This window comes from Apostichopus japonicus, chromosome 12 (assembly GCF_037975245.1).
Source record: "Apostichopus japonicus isolate 1M-3 chromosome 12, ASM3797524v1, whole genome shotgun sequence".
In the NCBI taxonomy this organism is placed as follows: Eukaryota; Metazoa; Echinodermata; class Holothuroidea; order Aspidochirotida; family Stichopodidae; genus Apostichopus; species Apostichopus japonicus.
Window position 1 is genome coordinate 28236138 of NC_092572.1, and position 21336 is coordinate 28257473.

Below are 21336 nucleotides of genomic sequence, written 5' to 3' on the forward strand. Positions count from 1 at the left end.
TTACCTTTGGCCAAAGTTTTGAAACTGGTTTTATTACCACCTTCCAGGAAATTTACCTCACTGGGACATTCAGGCATCTTATGCTTTCAATTAGAATGCCTTAGAACAATTTGGAAAGTAAAGACCTCTAGGAACATATTAAATATTCTAGCAATTATAGCATGCTAAATTGGGGCCAATACTACATAGCCCACCTTGAAAATATCCTGTAACCTACTCTGGATAAACACTATCTAATATGGAAGAAATGCTTTGGTTAAAGTATGAATATGGTCACTTGAACATTAAGAAATGCAAGTGAGATAGTGGTAAGTTTTCCCTGCTCATGGTTATTGTAGTTGAACTCAATGTATAGAACTGTACAGATGCAATCAATGTGTTAAAAATAAAAACATGTTACAATACTGACTTGTAAACCTAACTTTAGAATAAGCAATACAAACAATAGTAGGGCAGTGTTCCACATACGGAATGCAAGAACATATACCCAAATAAGGCTAGGAGACGCCATGCCTCCATTGTGGAACTTCTCCATGATAAGTATAGCAGCTTTACATGCAAAAGAAACTTTGCCAAAACTTCAAAAGACCCTATAATGTCCCCTGCATTTCAAACATCTCCATCTGCCACTATCTCCATCTGCCACTGGGGTTATCATGAGAGCACTGAATGAACTGTTTTATCACTACTAGCTGCAAGTTAGAGTACCTCTTCAACACTTTATGACATCACAATATATGTTATGTTAAATTGATCTCACACAATACAAAATAAAGACAAGTTATTCTGTACCAACAATAAATAACCCAAGATCAATGTCACATCAGAACTACTGGTATGACTGAACAAACTACACGTATTTAATCAGATCAGATATTGCTATCATGGAAAGCCAAATAGTGTACAATAAAGTATGTAGTGAAACCAATATTCAATCATTTAATCAGTTAATTAATATGACACAGTTGTAACTTTGATGACATCAATTATGTAGTTTACTTACACTATGAATGAACATGCAAATAAATGCTAAATACTACAGAAAGGAGAAGGATACATAAGGCACTGAATGCAACAATCAATGTTTGACACCATGCAGAAGATAAATTCTTATGATACATTGCACTAGCTTAGTAACTTCATTTTACTGAGACACCATGTTTGTTGTTGTCTGTTATGGTACAGTTTGTTCAATTGTCTTGAAGCCTTGTGATATCTACATTCTGGATACTTGTTACTCCCATTGTCCACTCTTGTGTCCTTGATGTATGGTATATATTTAAATAAGCTGAGAAACTGCTTTGACATCAGCTATTTCAAAATTGTCCGTATCCATGTTAACAACGTTCACTATGCAAATCCATAGCTTTCACTGGAGAACAAGAAATATGACAATCATCTTACGTAAAGTAGAGAAGCACACATTTATTTAATGAAACAATCCAACACAAATGCTTCCAGTTCCAACCCTTATATCTGCTTGCAAAACATCCATCATGCCATAACGCTATGCTGTGCTGTTCCTCTAAAGGATGTTCTGTACATCTGTAATGTGAAATGAAAATGGAAAAAAAGACATATTTATGGCATTGTGTGAGCACAGAAGTGTCACAAAGATAATACCTGTTCAAATGATTTTCCAAGATATGATTTATTTGATTTTAATTGCAAAAGAGACATTCAGGCTCATAGCCAAGGTAACTGGGTTGGAGCCAGCATAAATGTTATGTTTGTTTATTCACTGAGATTGTAACTTGCACTCATTGTAATAACTAAAAATTATTGTTCAAATCTGGGTGAAAGTAGACCCCTTAATGATGCCCCTAACATGTTAAACTAGAAATATAGCTCACACTGAAAATTTGCCAAAAATGTCAATGTCTTTGCTGATATGAAACTATATGTACATGACAACCTGATCAGATGACAACTACAGTATAGGCAGTTAAAAGTAACTATCTTTAAGCAGTGCAAGTACTGTATGTACAAATGATGCCACATCATCATGAAACATAAAAAGAAAACATAAAAAGAAAAGAATAAATGTGCAATGTTTGAACACAAACTGCTTCAGACAGGTAGGTAGCACATTCTACAAGATTGGTAAATGTCTTTATTTTTCAGAGATAAGGAAAAATACTACAGGTACTGTTATCATTAACTTGTGGGGTTTGAACATTTTTGGGTCCCTCACATTTACAGACCTCCAGTGGCTGTATTAGCATCAGATTTAGCACTACATGTCTATGTCATTAATATAACATAATACAATAAATGAATAAATGTGTCCAATGTCCTAAATCCGGTTAGTCATATGCAGTCCTACAGTAGTAGACTGCAGACGTAGTTAAAATGTAGACTTATTTACAGCATGGAATGGTTACAGTATGTACATCAAAAAATTACCAGTCTCCACTGGGGTATAGCTGCTGGAGTGCATTGCTGCATCAGCCTCTGTTGGGCATAGCCTTTTGTTGAGGAACTGGTGTTATCTTTTCTGGTTGATCAGTTTGGATACCAACCTCTCGAGTTTCTTAATTGGGCACACACCTTCAACTGAAAAAGACAAATAATACCAGGATGTGCAAAGTTAATAATATATCAGAATGCATACTGTACACATAGCAGGGAAGTGCTCATGAATATTTGAGTGCCAGGCAGATTGGGCGGTAGTGTGATCCACACCCTGGGAGAGGGATTTCATGGGTGAGGTACCCCCCCCCCAAATGGACAAATTTTGCACATGAAGTATGCTTAGGTGGTGCTATATTCCTATTCTGTGCCACATATTCTCCCAGATTTTGGTTATGGTAAAACTTATTAAATTATCATCAAAAAGTGCTGGGCGAAAAAGGTTAAATTCTGTTTGTGGGGGGCGGCATTCAGAACTGCTGGGCGCAGCTGCCCAGTGTGAGCAAATCCCTGACATAGTGAATTATATAACTTCCAAAATAAATTACTGAATACCACATTATACCCTTCACTAAATAGTCAACAATTCAAATCAATTGTGCAAACACAGAACAGTAATTACACTAGTAGTTAATACAGAACTTTACTATTGGCAGCATAAATTCATCACATCTGCTTTATGATTTACAGTATGTATAGTGTCAACTCTGCAAGTATTCAAGAATGGTTCATTTACTAATCTAGTGCAAACCTAAACTAGTGATGTGCAACAATTTCTATTATATTTCTTATTTCTATGTTAGTAGTATACACCTGCAGTATTATAACGATCTACTAATACCTTACATACACTAAATGTCATAACGTTTGATGTTACAATGGCAATGTCCCAGTAGGCTTGCTCATACACTAATATGTCACCAAATTTCATCATGTTCAGGGATGCATAATTGCTTTCAAAAATATAGCTAGGCTTTGCTAATTTCCAAGACTAAAAATTACGGAATATTCTACAGGTGTGCCCTAAACAATGAAGTGTTTAAAAGATACTATAGAAACATGATATGGTATATAATGGGCGACCATTCTAGTTCTCTCACAAATCAGTAGTATCATTTTCATTTTGTATAATTTTTAGAACTGCATGATCAGATTATGTGTAGAGCTATGAAGCCTATGATGTTGTTATATTTTGGCAAATGTCTTTAATTTCTATCAGGGCCGTCTTAAGGCATGGGCCCTCTGGGCCCTGGCCCAGGGCCCCGCGATGTCAGGGGCCCCGCAATCGTAGTAACCCCATGTCTTAATCTGGGAGGAAAACTTATTGAATAGGCCATTATGCCTGATTGAATTCGATACTAGACAACTTGTGACGAGAGTTGGTGAAACACTTGAGAGTTTGACATTAAATATTCGAATCTGAGTTGGACACCCTGGAATATACAATGCCCGAAGGCTTACAACACCTCAAAAAGATTGACTTTCAGCCAATCATACAACAGTTTACGATCAAGAAATGCCGCAAGTTCCGTTAGTTCCCCCAGTTAAAAGACTCAACACAAGGGTGTTACAAATGGTGAGTCCAGTATTGTTAGGGAAGGTATGGAGGGCAACTGGAAGATTACTCTTCTATAATGTATTTCAGCTTTTAGATAAATCACGTATGTTATTCAGCTAAAGTTTTATGCTTTATGCGCAACATAGGGAGGGGCATAGGCGTAGGAGGCGGGGGGGGGGGGGGTGGGCTGCGGCCCCCAAGCAATTTGTTTCTGTGAAAATTCGGGCAATATGCTGAGAATTTTTCGGGCACCTCCTGGAAGAAGACTACTTTGCAGTGTGTTTTTCATTTTTTTTTGGTGAAAATTCGGCAATATGCTGAGAATTTTTCGGGCATCTACTGAAAGAAGAATAATTTGCAATATGTTATTCATTTTTTTTTGTGAAAATTCGGGCAATATGCTGAGATTCTTTCGAGCACCTACTGAAAGAAGAATAATTTGCAATGCGTTTTTCAAATTTTTGGGTGAAAATTTGGCAATATGCTGAGAATTTTTCGGACACCACCAGTGGCGGAGCCTCCATACAGTCAGGGGGATGCCCCCCCCTGAGGGACTCAAATGGACTGCTGGCGCCCTTTTCAGCTTTTTACCACTTTTTACTTATTCGCGATTATTGACTTTTTTATTGCGCTCTCAAATACCTTTGTCACATTTTGTTGGTGCAATTTTCTGACAAATGGCGATGACACATATTTATTCTTTGTTTATTTGCAAATTAGCAAGGCATGGAAAGGGTCAATTCCGGCGATCTAGGGAGTATCTTTACTCAAAAATTTCTGTACGCTCCGCGCCAACCTGTAGTGGCGCTCCGCTTAGATAGTGTCGAAAGCGCCCCTACAGACCATTCTCTCCCCCTGACCAATACCCCTAGCTCCGCCACTGGCACCTACTGAAAGAAGAATAATTTGCAATGTGTTTTTCAAATTTTTGGGTGAAAATTTGGGCAATATGCGGAGGATTTTTTTCGGGCACCTGCTGAAAGAATAATAATTTGCTATCTGTTTTTCATTTTTTTTGGGTGAAAATTTGGCAATAAGCTGAGAATTTTTCGGACACCACCAGTGGCGGAGCCTCCATACAGTCAGGGGGATGCCCCCCCCCCTGAGGGACTCAAATGGACTGCTGGCGCCCTTTTCAGCTTTTTACCACTTTTTACTTATTCGCGATTATTGACTTTTTTATTGCGCTCTCAAATACCTTTGTTACATTTTGTTGGTGCAATTTTCTGACAAATGGCGATGACACATATTTATTCTTTGTTTATTTGCAAATTAACAAGGCATGGAAAGGGTCAATTCCGGCGATCTAGGGAGTATCTTTACTCAAAAATTTCTGTACGCTCCGCGCCAACCTGTAGTGGCGCTCCGCTTAGATAGTGTCGAAAGCGCCCCTACAGACCATTCTCTCCCCCTGACCAATACCCCTAGCTCCGCCAATGGCACCTACTGAAAGAAGAATAATTTGCAATGTGTTTCCAATGGTTAAACTTATATAATTATTATCATTATTGTTGTAACGACTTCCCCAATAATTCTAACCAATATGGAAGGGCACTAACACGGAAAATGATTTTATGTTATTGGCAGGTGATGCAATAACTGATGGATGCCTATGTGATTTGCACATCAACTTGTGGAACGCGCGCGAAAAAAAATTGGTTTTATTTTTTCGGGCAAGTCGTTACAGCCCCCAATCAAATAAGGCTCCTACGCCTATGGGGAGGGGTGGTAAATGCAGGCATGTGTATTCTTGAGTGATTGTCAAGGATGTCAATTTTTCACGCAAATTTTTTCGAACTCACTTGATTGAGGGGCCCCGCTCCATTGCCGGGCCCAGGGCCCGGTGATATCTTAAGACGGCCCTGATTTCTATATCATGATGAAATTATCAATTATTGTAAGACGTACTCAACGAACCCCCGGAATGGTGCGTCATGTCCGATGAAGCGCATATTTGGTGCGTTATTACAACTACAATATGTGCGTCAGTGTCCATCAATGTGCCATGCATGGTGTATCCTTTAAATTAAATGTGATAAATTTTGTCGAACATAAAATGGTGGCATTCACAATTATTGGTGACATTGATTTGTTTATGTTGTCCTTGATTTTATGATTAAACAACGATGATAGCAAACTATCATGTTATGAATGCATAAATATGTGAACAGTATCTACTATCCTTCACTATATAATTCAACAAAGGAGCCTGTAGAGCTACAGTAGTGTAGCTTCTTTCTGAGAAGGCTTTTGAGTTTTGAATTAATTTGGAAAACTTAGTTATATATATCAGTTATCACTTTACACTACAGTTACCAGGAAAAACGGCTACCGTTTTTTTAAGTTACTATACCAAGTTGGGAGTATTATATAATGGCAATACTCTAATTTGGGATAGAAAGAGTTTAAATTAATGCGTACATTTTTTCTTTGCAAGTGGAGAATCATCGACAGCTAAAGTGGCTATGCGTATTGACAAACAAGTGAAGCAAAGTAAATACCCTAGCCTATATGCATATTAGACTTAAAAAAGTAAAAGAACCCAATGCCTTAGTAACTTAATTCATCTTGGAGTTGCTCAGCAGATTCGAGGTTATTTCACCAATTCACCACTTAAGAACCCATTCTCAGACAAAAAAAAGACAAAATTGAAATGGCTACACAAATTAGTAGTCTATAACTGAGAATGACCATGCATGCAAATATGCAGTAAATTTTCAAGTTGTCAGACTAATTTATTTGTTGCTAGGAACTCTATAAAAGTGCTGGTAAACTAGAGTAGGAAATGAAAACAGTTACTTTATTGCGTATAGGCCCCTGTCCCTCACATATCTCATTGCATACTAGACTTACAGTTACAAAATAAATATGCCCATATCAAAAATGCTCTTGACAGGAATAACCACCAAATTGAGGTAGGCCCTCCATGGTGCATAATTTTATAAATCTGGGCCTGGAGCTAGGCTACAGTAGTCATACTTTTGCTATTGCTCCGCTCATGAGAAGTTGCATTACTTTCGAGTTTAATTTTCTTGTGGGGAGATCTCCCTACCAAATCCATATTACACTAATGTAGGCTAAGTCCTATTCATATTTGCAAAGCTACCGAATCATAAACCAAACACATGATACAGCAAACTTCCATACTGATCATGCTTAGTAGGCGAATATAAGTAGAAAAGCATAAATAACACTTCATGAAATGTTCGGCCTAGGCTAGGCTACAGTTTGTACAGCAGCCTGCACTGCAGTAGCATGGACACTGCAGAGTTCGGACACCTAAGCCTTAAAACACCCCAAAACTATTTCTCATGGTATAAATCACCTGAAACTATACTTGGTATGGTTGGGTCATTTTGGAGAGAAAATAACCGTAGCTTCGTAGTTTTTCGTGCAGTTGGCTCTTGGTGTATTAGTTGCCTTAGTTTGTAGTACTAGTAGTAGTACTAGTAGGCCTAGCTAGAATGATCTATTGAACAATACAACAAGGAAGCCTACGGTAGACCAAACACTTCGGCCGGAAAACAGTATACTTTAGCCTAAATAGTAAATATATAACGTTAGTCGTTAGCATAATTTGCTGCCTACCTTCTCGTATAATCTGCCATGCCAGTAAATGCTCCGCGAAGGTAGCATTGGTCATTTTGTCGATCCCCGATCTCTGTTCCAGTAGATCGTTTTTTGGAGACCCAGTCCACGTACGTAGCACCAGCTCAAGTACACTTTTCAATTCATGTCCGTTTTGTCGCTCACTGCTTTTGGCATCGGGACCCACAATAAAGCAACCTGTGCCTTCCACCTCGACAGCGCGGCCGCAATATACACGTTACGTGCTACCACTGCATGAAACTGTGCTATACATTACGTATATTTACATACAGGGTTTACACTGTACACTGGCAGTATATATATTACAAATACCGTGTCACGTGATTAACGGTGAACCAGCCAAACCTATGAAATTGGCCCGCCCTCTAAAAATTTCCTAGCTGAGAGTGTGCTTTTAACAATTAATTTACACCTAAATCCCCGGTATGGCGTCCCCTCAGCATACATCGGCTACGGCTCACAGCAGAATGCCCTGCAGGTCTTCACTTACCTGTGTAAAACAATGATAAAAGCAAAGCTTACAGAATAACGTCAAGTCCTCTCTTTACTCCTACGAAGTGATTTTATTGAAAAACAATTTTAATTTACCTTCTTTTTCTTAGGGAAAGGGGGGCTACTTAAACATGAGATCTCAAATAAAGACTTACAAGGCCTGGGAAGGCCTGCGACTTCCAAGATCTGAAAAATGCCATTTCCTGCAATTTAGGAGGTATTTTTGGCAAACAATTTCGGGGCTACGCTACAGCTGGCGGCGCTCTGCTTCGATAGTGTCATGATAATCATTACAGTACCCATCAATCTAAGCGGACCATGATGATCCCTTTTGGTAAATGGCCCATCCACTAAACATTTATATCAAAAGGCCCTCGTATATACGCCCATCAAGGTACCGCCATAAAACATTTGGACATGTTTATCGATGTTCCTCAACTGCTCCTTAGGGGTTCTACCCAGGCTGCGGCATTTGACTGTGCTGCAATATAGCAGTATTAATATTAAATGCATTCCTTCCCTATAACTACATGTCTTCTAATGAACGAAATAAAAGTCTAGTAACAGATGAAAATCCCTAATACTTTGGAACCTGCATGATTTACTAAGTCGTCTCTATTACAAAAATAATGAGGATCAAATAGAATTTAAAAACGTCCCCATTCATGTTAATGGTAAACAATCAATATGGGTGTGTCTTTGCTCAATCGACAATCTTGTTAAAATAATTTTTTAGCGGATTCCTTGAAATTCTTGTTAATAAAATGCATAAATACGTTACTTTAGTCGAGTTATACAAAAGATGAAAAGAGGAATTCTTTTCTTTCTCTCGTTTTTCTTTAATCTCCCATCATCCATTCAATTTGTCTTCTTTCAGTGCATACAATGATGTTGTGTAATCGTCTTGAGGACTAAACACTATTCAAAGTAATGACAATATTAGAACATGACTCAAACGAGACCTACACACCCAAGAGCAATTCACATAAACAATAATCATAGATTAAGGCCAAGTTTCCATACACTTGAAAATGTAATTTAAAACGACACTGACTGCAATGTTTCAAGGCGTGGTCAGTGCTGAAGCACCCAGAAATACCAAATATTAAACTTAAGTTTGAATACTTAAGTAACCGCCCTGAAAAATTGTGTGCAAAATCTGAAAAAAAATCCCAATTCAGTTATAATTTTGCAACATATAACTCAGGTCGATGCTCCTGACATTCCCATATATTACATTTTCTGGTACCTATGCTTTCCTTCAAAGAACAATGTTTATTTAAATGAGTGGTAGCAAATACTACGCAAACATTGTAGCTAACATACCTGAAAGGAGACTTTACACATAACATTGGTATACTCTGTCCTGGTGCAAGAATATCTGTTGAAAATGGGAACCAGTTTGATAAAATGTCTTCTGTTTATTTTGCTTTTTTTGTATCTGAGCAATTGAAAAATATTTGTTGCACCATACTAAACTTTCTTAATAATAGTATGAAATAATTACGATTACAAGTATTGGATAATGCAAAATATTACTAACTTTTAATTCAGATAAGAAAGCATAACTTGGCAATTTGGTTATATTATATTAACTCTGATAAGTAACAACCAAAAATATTGCGCAGGGTTGTGTCACAAACAACATGGCAGTAAAAGTATTTCTCAACCATCTGTTAAACCAGCAACTCTCCATAGTTTTCTCACGTTTGCCGGTTCAACTAAATGAAAACTTAGAATTATATTTCTTGGCAGTTTACATATATTAGAGCTCTTCCCTCAAACCCCCGACTGTCTATTTGTCAAACTGTACAACCGTTGGGAGATTGCTAAGACAACACCAGCTTCATTGTTGGGTTTCATACCAACAGCCCTCATGCAGGGCTTCAATGGCTCATAACATACAGTAGCAGTCTAACACTTTTTGAGTTATGTACTCACAGAATAGTGTTTAAATAATTACAAACTGTGCGTTTATGCCTTTGACCTCTTTGTGCTAATTACCCATCAACAACTCAAAAATGTGTCAAGATTATATTATAATTGTATTCCGTACCTAAAGAATACATTACACCTATAAACTTAACCAAGCTTTGTGACTACACCATCTTGCATAGCTGTGTTTTGCACCTCTCAAGACTTTAACAAATCATAAAACATCAAATTATTCCACCCCACACCCTGTTCTTCAAATTATCACAGAACAAACGCCAAATTCATACATGCCTTTAACAAACAATCACCAAGTAATTAAAATTGTTTTTATAATCTATGCTCATCCTGCTAATGTCCTTCTTCAAAGCGCTTTACAGTAACAGCAGTATGATTATATCCTGTCTCTATCAGAAAAAGGTGACGAATTGTTCATACTGTCAGTACGAGTGTTTTGAGGCATGATATGGTAGGACAGTATAGAGTGGTACTAGCATTATAATCAGATAAAGGCTAGGAACTGTCTATACTGTCAGTACGAGCGCATTGAAGCATGATATGGTAGAACAGTATAGAGTGCCAGGTACTAGCATTAGAATCAAATATAGGTTACAAACTTTTCATTCTGTCAGTACAAGGTTTTAAAGTATCACATCGGTGTACAATATAGAATGGTATCAGAACAAGAAAGTTATCCCCACTGGCTTGATACAGTAGATGAAGCATATATGTAGTTCAAAATTAAACTAACCATAGGAACATGCATAATCACATCATACAAAATAAAATATCTAAATTGCTCACCTTTATCTAAAAAGATCATGGAAAATATTCTGGTATACCACATACACGTATGTTAGCAACGTTATGTAATTTAGAAGAGAGTGATTGACTTTGAGAGTTGGAGACTCAGGTTGTCTCCCTGTCCTCCAACCACCAACCGCTGCAAATCTGTTACAATCTTTCCATTCAAGGCAGTTGATTATGTTTCTTAAATTCTTTTTCTTCAAATTTTCAGCATCCTAAAACTTGCTAGTAATAACTTTTGAAACTTTCCATTTATTTCCTGAATCTCCAATTCCCAGACATTGAGTAGTGGTATTAAATACAAAAATCAAATGTCTCAATGAGAAACATAATTGTTGAAGTTGGTACATGATTAACCATTGTTTCACTTTCTTGCATATTTGGGGCCAGTGCTGATGATCTTTAACTAAGATTTATGAAAAGTTTGTAAAATGTCTTGGAGCATTACATTTGAGTTCAACACACTCAAACCAAAAACATGTAGCAATATATGTATTCACATTCTGCTTTCCCAAACAGTACTGTGCCAAAATAAACAGCCATATGACAGCTATGATCTCAAGTCAGTCGCACCAGGGAGTCGTTATGGAACGACTCCCTGGTTGGACACAACAATTCCACAAACATCCTTTACTACACAATACAGTCACCGTGCATCGATCTGAATTCTGAAATAAAGACCTACTAAAATAATCCATTATGTCATAAATAAATGTCAACATAAGGTCTAAGAAGATATTTCATATAGGATATGCAAAGAACAAAAGAGTTTGACTCCACAGCTAACCCCACCCTAGAAATGAAAGATACATATACAAATATACATTGCACTTCAAGGTGTTGAAAAACTTACTTCAACAACGTACTTGGATTTTTTGACGAGAAACTAACTGATTAAAAAGGTGCAATGTAAAAGACAATGTATAGAGAAAGGCTTATACAGTAAATAACATTTCTGAAAATGTCTGTTCCATTGTTATTTAAGCTGATGACAATACTTGGTTACATAGATGTAGAGTCTTTCCGATCAACTGTAATATCTTGCTTCTTCCTTGTCAAAAGTGTATGATTTAATGATGGTTAGTTTTGTAGCTCTCCAACAAAACCAATTGCAATTAATTCATACTAGGTATCTCCCTTTAATATTGTAAAAAAATAAATTATGATAAAGGTCTTAATTGGCAACATTTCAATCTTTAAACATGATGAGTTCAACCTGGTTAGCCCTCGCTTGGTTTATACCCTGAAAAAACGGTGATTTTCTGGGTATCACATGATCTACGAAGTATCCAAAGCTGTCTTAGCTAATGAAGCAGCTGTAGCAGGAATAAACACAATTCACCAAGGAGCTTGAGGGGTAAGGTAAGAGAGATTTCAACTTCAAGGACTTTCAAGTCCAAGAAAAGAGGTCTTCCATTTGCCTACTTTCCCGTTCTCGAGATGCTGTGCAAAATATGTATATAATAGATATTGTCTGTATAAACTATAAAGCCTCCAGGCAAGCATTAGTACATCGTTACTTGCTTTCACTTCATGGCAGCAAATCTTAAGGTATAGTTATTCATATTGCAGAGGTTTGCAAAACATTGTATTTTGATTAGAACGTGCTGGGAATGCTGACAGACAGTTTATAATCTCTATCTCCAAGTAAGGCAATCTATTAACCTTATTCTCGAACTGCCCTTACCATGACACGTAATGTGGCCAAGTGCTGTTGCCGAGTGGATAATGGAAGTGGCATTTGAAGCAAAAAGGCTGAGCATTAGGGAGCTTCCGGGATTGATACCCTTCCGGGTCATAGTGAGGTAGGTTTTTCATCCAAGAGCAATCTACGGATTCCCATCTGAAATGACTTTCTAAATGATGCCAAAAGATTCCAAATTTGAGTTAAAATGTTTAATTTGCAGCCACCCGATGTGTAAGTTGTCATCCATAAAGCCCTGGCGGGTTTCTTCCTCATTTGCGGTCACTTAAGCGTTGTAAAATAAACTGTTGACAAAACTGCTCCCGGGACTTCACTGAGTAGACCCAACACTGACCTTCATAAAACAAGAAATCCATCCGGAAACTCTCCACACAAATCACACACTTTTTTTTACACAACTCTATATTTGTCTTAATGAGCAAACTTGACATTGAAAATTAATTTGCTTTTAGTCCATTCCTGGACATCAAATAACTTCTGAAGACAGGAAACATTACATGTCTCCTTCCCTAACATCACTTAACCCAACTATATTCCATCTAATTCCTCACAATTGTACACACTAAGTACACTGTGGACATTATATGACAGGGCATCATTGTGACTTAACCTACCAAGGTCCCAATACACCTGACCATACATGAATCCATCCTACACCCATGTAGTCTTATCATCCTACACCTCCAGTGGCAAGTCTGCATCTTGCTTAGATGTTACCACTTGACTCCACTTAAATCTCAATAAAGAACACAAATTGTCATTTCTAACCTGACAGCAAAGCTTCCTGACCCAACATCCTCACGTAATGATCAACCTCATAACTAAGGAATGCTCCTTACAAATTGTTAATGGGGCTCTTAAGCTACACCCAAAACCAACAGAGGGCATTGACACATCAAACCTATCTAGTTCAATCCAGTTAACTTGACAATCTGCACGATCTTTGTCTCAGATCATAAAGGTACTGCGAGTTCAATCATAGTAGTAAACACAATTTCGATGTGGTAACATGCTTTGTAAGTATTAAAGTCAAACTTAATTGTTTTACACACATAACCTGTTCTTACTAAAGTAATTTTTGTTCGTCCAAGTGGAACCTTAACAAGACAATCACCCAGTGTATATGTACGCCAATAAATCTAGCATATTAGATTGGTTATGATTGCTTTCAAAGATGTGTATTAACAGTATAGATAACATCCATTAAGACTTATGACAGCAACCGTTGTAATTGCTGACGATCCACATTAAATACACTCAACCTCTACACAGTATTGCAACCTGTTGTCCACTTAAAGCAGCTTTTTGTATTTTCTATTTGCTTTCCCACCCTTTTGACATTTCTGTCAAGTTGTTTGCATGAATTCATCACAAAACAGCAAACTAAGATATTAGCCAAGTTTAATCCCCTGCCAAGAGCATTCATTGGCAAGTAATTACGGACTTCTGCAGATAACGAGTGGAGTATCCTCAGACAAATTCCTCACTTAAAATTTGAAGTTAGATTTGAATAGATAAGCTAGTTATGTATGTCGTTATGCCAATGAGGCTGAGAAAATCACAGAAAAGTATGCAAAGAGCTGCTTTAAGTACAAGACATCATACAAATATGAAACTTGCTCTTGACTAGAAGATAATCACAAGATCATGAATGATCATCACATGATCAGCGGCTTCAAAATAAACCAAAGTAAATCCATTCATAAAATAGCATCTTACTACACTCTGAAAGACGTCAGCTTCAGTCTCTTCCCTCTAAAAGAGAAGAAAAACTGGCTGAAACAGGTGCATCTTCCGGCATTTTTAAGTGCTTCAAACAGTGCCACGTTTTTCAGCTCCAGAGAGATCCATGTTGGCTGTTGGCTTCATTTGTTACACCTGAGGTCATCCTCTATTATCAAATGTCAAAGTTCAAACAATTACCCAGATAAGATGTCATACATTATATCCAGGTGGTGTCAGTAAAGGGTATCTGGTGGTACGGCAAGGTAACAACCAACAGTAAATAGGACCTGAAAGAAAACATGATACCATAACATATAAACTGAATGACAGTTTCAAGCTCGGGGTAGAAAGGCAAGAAAGGCATCAGACAGGTGGGTGACAAACCGGTTGAACACCGAAGTGTAGTCAGCCCTAAGACTAATAGAGGCTGTGATTATAGTAAAGCATAAAGACTTGCAAAATCTTTGCATGAAAATGTTTCCTCCTGGTCCACCAATCCAACCACACACAACAATAATTTAGATGTATTGACTTACTGTGACAATAGTATGCAATGAAGGCAGGGGTGTGGAGAGATAAAGGGGACAAATATGCAGGCATCTGACAAAACAAGTAGTATGTAAAATGGGAAAGAAGTGTTCTCATTTTCAAATATTTATTGCAGTTGTTTCCTTTTATTTTGAAAATGATTACTGTCTGTAATGAACATGCGTTTTTCAAATGCCAGTCTTAAATATTGAAGCTCTTAAAAAGTATAATGATGCAACTGGTTTCAGTGTCAACGCTGTGAACAATCTTTGAAAATATGTAAAGAAAACAAAGAGAAAGTAAAAGGTTTCAGACCCAAGTGGAATTATGATGACATCACAGATTTACAAAGTGACAGTTCCCAGACACAACATTTAAACAAGGATACTCCCAAATATTTCCTGTTTGAGTTGTTCTTTACAAAGATGACTTTCATACCAGCCCAAGATGATGATTGTGTTTGTGTCCTCTTCCAGACATTGAAGGAGAAGACTTTAAACCTATGATGTCTCACAGATAATTCCTGTTTGAGTTGTTCTTCCCAAGGATGACTGTCATGTCAGCCAAAGATGATGGTTAGTTTTGTGTCCCCTTTAAGGACATTGAAGTAGATGACTTTAAACCTATGATGTCTCCCAGATATTTCCTGTTTGAGTTGTTCTTCCCAAAGATGACTTTCATATCAGCCAAAGATTACGGTTGTGTTTGTGTCCCCTTTAATGACATTGTAGGACTGCCCTAACACTCCAAGTTCATAAATCATGACATACTTGCACCTTAAGAACTACAAAGTTTATAGAGTAATTCAGACTAGTCTAAGATCAAACATCACATCGTCTTGAGTTTCTCCCTTGGAGTCCTAATGATATGATATGACTGATCTTCTAATATTATTAGAGAATCTCGCTACATCCTCACATATTAAACTACTTAAAGCAAGTCCAGGTACAAGCCTTACCTTTACCAAAGACTTCTCTCAGTAGTTGCATCGTTGTTTTTTCTGTTTTTTCTTTGATACCACCTTTATGCTGCACCTGCTCTACTGCTGTCTCATCATCAAAGATGGCCGACATCTGAAGCATAAAAAGATGAGTAGAATAAACCAATTATGAAGAGAAAACTGACTCTCCAATCTGGTGTTAAAAACTCAAACTTGGTTCAATGGTTCAATCAAATATAAAGAATGTTTGCCGTGATTCATATAAAGCAAATTTGGTTAACTTGATCGTCGTGTTCTCACGATTGTGTCGGCATTAAATCTGAACTATAAAAAAAGAGAAGAAAAAGACCATTTTAACACAATTATTCACTACATATCTATAATTTACGATAATTTCAATGATTTTTTATCAGTTTAGTGTCTTCATATAGTGATCATTTAGGACAAAGTTTAGTAGAAATGTAGTGCACTGAGCAACACTTCATCCCATGCAACATTATTTCATTATTTAAGCACATTTAATTGAACAGATAATGGTTCAGTAGGTTCATCATATTAGTTTCACCACAGAGTCACAATCTTCATTCTATTCATTAAACATAAGTCACATACATAAGTATGTTAATTATCATTTAATTATAACTATCATACCACTATTGCCAGTCAAATGACACAGACTACATAATACCATCACTGAAACTGAGAATTTTCAACCAATTTAGCACATTCAAGACAGTAACACCAACTAGTGACTAGAATGGTTGTTCCACAATTTACGACAAGAAGCTCTTTCAGAATGTATTTTTCTTATATGAGAGGGCACTTGGATATATTCTAGAAAGGTATACACATTGCAAATCTTGCACAAAGAATGGTCCCGGCCAAGTAAAGGTATTTATCATCATCTTTCAATTAAATAAATCTGCAAAACTGATCCTCTTGACTTTAAATTAGAAATGAATGGTCATAAAGGCAGAGTAACAAAATGTGTATATTATCACCAGATAACTGAATGGATATCTTCTTTCTTGGCCTGCTGGATTATGGCTGTAATGTGTACACATTCTAAGGCAGATGTTAACGTCCATCAGGTAATGATGGCAAAAGAGCATACAAAGAATAGCTAGAAAGAAAATAGGGAACATGCTAAGTATAGCAGGTGTGTTAATAAAACTATTATCATGTAACTGGGATCTACACTTATATAGCCTAGAGACTATCAAGTGTGAATCTTGACTGTTATATTTGTACTAATTTCATGATTTTAAGACCAACTAATACACACTAGATGCTGCCATTCAAATATCAAAAGTTACTGCATAAGAGTCCGATAGCATAGCAACATTCATGCAGTCACTGATGATGTTACAAACTGAAAGCTGTTGCCATTTCCATTCTAAACTTACACATCTCCACTTGTAAAATACACAGAGTTCACCAAGTAAAGTAGTAAAATTATGGTATTTCTTGATTTCTCACGCAACGCTTTCACAAAATTTGTATGAATATATCACATACCAGATGAAATGCTGCCAAATATAGTTTCAAAAGTAGCTGCATAAAGGGGCCTATATCATAGCAACATACATGCAGCCACTGACAATGTTTGAAATTTAAACTTACACATCTTCACTTGTACCATACACAGACTTCACCAAGTAGTGAAATATGGTATTTCTTGATTTATCAAACAAAGTTGTCACTAAATTGTATGAATATATCACATACCAGATGAGATACTGGCGTACAGGCATATGTTTTGGAGTATTAATGACTTCTAATTTTCATCATGGTGCTGTTGTTTCTTTTTTCTCATATTCAGTTATACTGATGCTATGAAGTACTTCACAGCCAGTGTTTTGGTCATATGAATTGTAGATTTAAAGAAGAGATAATGGTTTACATACAGTCAGCTATGCAGATATGTATCACTGTAATAGGATCAATATCATTATAAAAGCTGGTATGTAGATACAACGAAAGTATATCACTGCAAAAGGGTGCATGTTATGGATATAACTACAAATGCTGGTATGTATATTAATACAAAATGTCTGTAACTGTCTAGTATGTAATGTTTAATATCTGCATTGCTTGCTGCTTAGTAAACAGAAAGTTACAAACTAACTAGATGGATATCAATTTGATAAAGCAGTAATGAACAGCGTTATGTGTTCTATGCATGATAGATTTAATAATATATGTATTAAGTCACTCACTTTCAATTCACAGACCAAATATAGATGATGAAAGGTGAAATGATTAACATACCTAACATTTCCTGACATGCGTTCTAACAGACTCTTCGTTTTTGCGAAGAGTTCCACGAGTTAACTAATTGCCATATGCCTTCCTACATGTAGTAGGCCTTTGTAAAATCACTTCTTTCAAAGGACAAGAATAGTCTGACTGGATTTCGTACAATTCCTTTTCAGTTATCTGTAAGTAGAGTGCCACGTTATTGGAAAGTGGAAATCAAAGTGCGAATCCTTCTACACAACTCATATTAGTGTTATGTTATGGCTTGAAATGCAACATGGCTAGCACATGTTTAACGTGTAGACACTTGCATCGTCATAGTAACCTGTTAACCTTAATGTTCAACTGACAGCTGTAAGGATACTTGTGAAACTTGTTACTGAAACCAATTTTCCAACATTCAGCAAATGGCTGTACAATATACTTTTTGCAATGTATTATACTGTTTATTGACAAAAACATATTACTAATACTAAAAAGAAGCAGCTGCATATTTTAATGTTTAAAGCATACATTGAATTGAATTGAATTGAATAAAGGACTTTTTTTTGGCTCAGCTTATCACTCTATGGCAGTTCCGTCAGCTTTGGAAAGAATAATTTGTAAAAATTAGAACGTTCACATAGGTAGAACTTTGAAATTTAAATATTGGCATTTCTTTCTTACTTGGATTTCAAATTCATGACTGTTTATAATTTGAGATTTTTCTTTAAATTATATACATTTTGAAAAGTCTGTTAAGCTTTCAATGTAGCATGAAAAGCTAGCAGATTCATATGCTTAATGTATGGTTTGACCTAGCAAATTGCATCTTCATTTGAATGGACACGATGAGTTCACTCACTGTGCTATTTTATCAGTTTAAGTTTACTATGTTTAACATTTCACATATTCTTCAATTCTTTGTACCACAAAATTGTTTGCAACTTTATAGGCTGACCAACAGTTACAGCAAATTCAAGATAGAATTCCTTCTTACTGTATGGATGTCCCTATATATATATTTTTTTTTCTATTTACAGATAGTGGCTTGTGGGACTCCCTTGAAAGATTGACAGTCGACTGTTGTTAATAATCAGTACAAATATAAACTGCTTGTCCGTTACTATCGTTATCATTCTTTATGTTCTCGAGCTCTGTGTCATCAAGCTTCAGATTTCTTTCCAACATCCCGCCATTCTTTAGAAAATTTGCTGGACAAATCCTTCAAATGGTCATAACAACAAAACGGTTCATGGTTCCAATACTATTTCAAGATGTCAATTGAATTGAGATTATCCATAGATGAACGTGAGTGGACCGTCAAAAACTAGACCATTATCTTATTGAATTAAAAAGAAAACGTGTGGACTGGGCAGTAAAAAGAGCTAGAATAGTGTTATTCTTTTCATTCTGCCCCACCACATTTATTAAATTTAGCATGGCAGCTCTTTGAAAAAGATTGCCATAACAAAATTTATTGGTTACAGGTTCATACTTCAAGTGTGAAAACCAGTTATCTTCGCCGGTAAAAATAGCGATTTTGTAGAAAGTGTGTTTTAGAGACATACTGAGACACATTTGCCAGTTTAACCCTTTTTCACACTTGACCACAGCTCTTTCCTGGGAAACGCGTGTGGAAGACCAAGAACAAGGGTTGAGACATCGAAATCTAAGGTGTGTAATATATTCTAACCTATAGTGCCTGAGATATCATGGTTTTACGAGCGTTCTTTAAAGTAGAGCAGAAATGTTGCAGAATCTTAATTCTACTGATGAACTTATAGTGGTACACTTGAGACAGGTTTAGGTTTAGGTCGTACTTTTTAAACAAACGTTTTCACGCACAGAGTATAAATAACATAAACAATAAAAATACTACAGAACCATGTAAGGACTAAATTGGAAAGATAAAGCCACTATTACCATAAAGTCAAACCCTTTGTTTAAGGAACTCTTCCTGGCAAAAATTGCTATGATGCCGCAGTTGTATTTATATATTGAGTGGGACGCCACTTTCAAGCCACTATTTTCCTTTTTCAAGAGTGCAATCCAAGCTGTTAAGGCTGAGGTAAGGAATATATGTCACTTGCAAGCTAGCGATATAAGTGTCCCATTAGCACAGTCTGTTACATAATTGTTCATTTAAGTATGTCAGTAGCTCCTGATAATGATGATAATATGATATGACTGATAATATGTTAGATGCACAACATCCTTTTCTTACCTCCTTAATACTATGCTGGAGACCAAAATCAGCAGCCATGTAAAATATTTACTGTAAGACTGTGATTGACATTTAGCTGGAACCATATAGGACTTCATTCACCAAAACAAGGCAAAATGCATAAGAATTGGTCTCTGAAATGGCTTTAGGCCACCAAAATAAATAATTTTGTTAAACAAGTCCATTTAATAGTCCATAGTGACAACATTTTGAGGAAAATAATCCAATCTGGAAGCCAAAATATGTTATCATTTATCATTACAATAATTCAATACGTAGTGTACGTATTGAAATTTAAATAACATAAAATCCCGCCTAGCATGTGCAATTGTGATTTCAACCATTCAATTTAACAATTTTGTAATAGACATACATGAAATTTGTAGTACATAGAATAAACAGTGATATAACCTGCCTTGTTAGAAAAATTCAAAATACAAAAAATCGAGAAAAAAAATGTTCCAATCTGCCAGCAGAAACGGAAACATATGTTGCTATTTGGCTAAGTGTTACAATATTTCAATACGTAGTGCGATCACATCACATCCCACCTACCATGCCCATTATTTATTTCAACAATTCATTTCTAAGATTCATTTTAACAATTTATTAACACGGATACTAAAACACTTGCCAACAGTACAAACATGCCAATTGCCAAACATAAAAAGGTAACATACATTTACGTGATATTATTTCTTAAAACAATAGGACACATCAACAACCCACTGGCTATCAGTCTACCAAATAATCGGTATTGCAATTAATAAATTCTGTGAGGGATGTTTGTAAATGTCTTATTTGTACAAAACACAACCTAAATTTATGAAATGTTATAAAAGCTTCAGTTTTGTGTTACGTTGGAATGCGAGAGGTCTCGATAATTAATTTTAACGAGACACAAGCCTGGGTTCGCTTCCGTAAGGAACACAGACAAATTGACGAGTCTCGAGAATTTGAATGAGAACGTACACTATATTGAACAATGGATTTTGAACCAAAAACAACAAATGGTAATTACAAATATATAGAAAATTCCTCACAAACTTAACAAGATAGGATACACTTTAAAACACGCTGGTCTCTTCCAACGGCGATATCCCTCAGCGGCCACGACCTTGATGACGACAATTCTCGGTCCGTTGTACCGCGAAATTCACTGG

At 36.4% G+C, this 21336-nt stretch overlaps 1 protein-coding gene across 7 annotated transcripts; it reads right to left on the bottom strand.

Annotated features, from left to right (window-relative positions):
* LOC139977203 (uncharacterized) lies at nucleotides 1-18157 on the bottom strand. 7 transcript variants are annotated; one of them, XR_011796461.1, is made up of 5 exons: nucleotides 17980-18131; nucleotides 15727-15841; nucleotides 7559-14527; nucleotides 2407-2556; nucleotides 1-1545 (listed from the first exon to the last, which is right to left on the bottom strand). XR_011796461.1 is itself a non-coding variant. In XM_071986447.1 (4 exons), the coding sequence occupies exons 1-4, from the start codon at nucleotides 17984-17986 to the stop codon at nucleotides 14451-14453; spliced, it is 321 nt and encodes a 106-aa protein (XP_071842548.1). In that variant the 5' UTR covers nucleotides 17987-18157; the 3' UTR covers nucleotides 7594-14450. The 7 variants fall into 7 exon arrangements, 1 of the variants encoding a protein (XP_071842548.1); XR_011796462.1 differs by lacking the exon at nucleotides 17980-18131 and adding an exon at nucleotides 17332-17547; XR_011796459.1 differs by lacking the exon at nucleotides 17980-18131 and adding an exon at nucleotides 17115-17136.
* Nucleotides 18158-21336: the final 3179 nt, after the last annotated feature.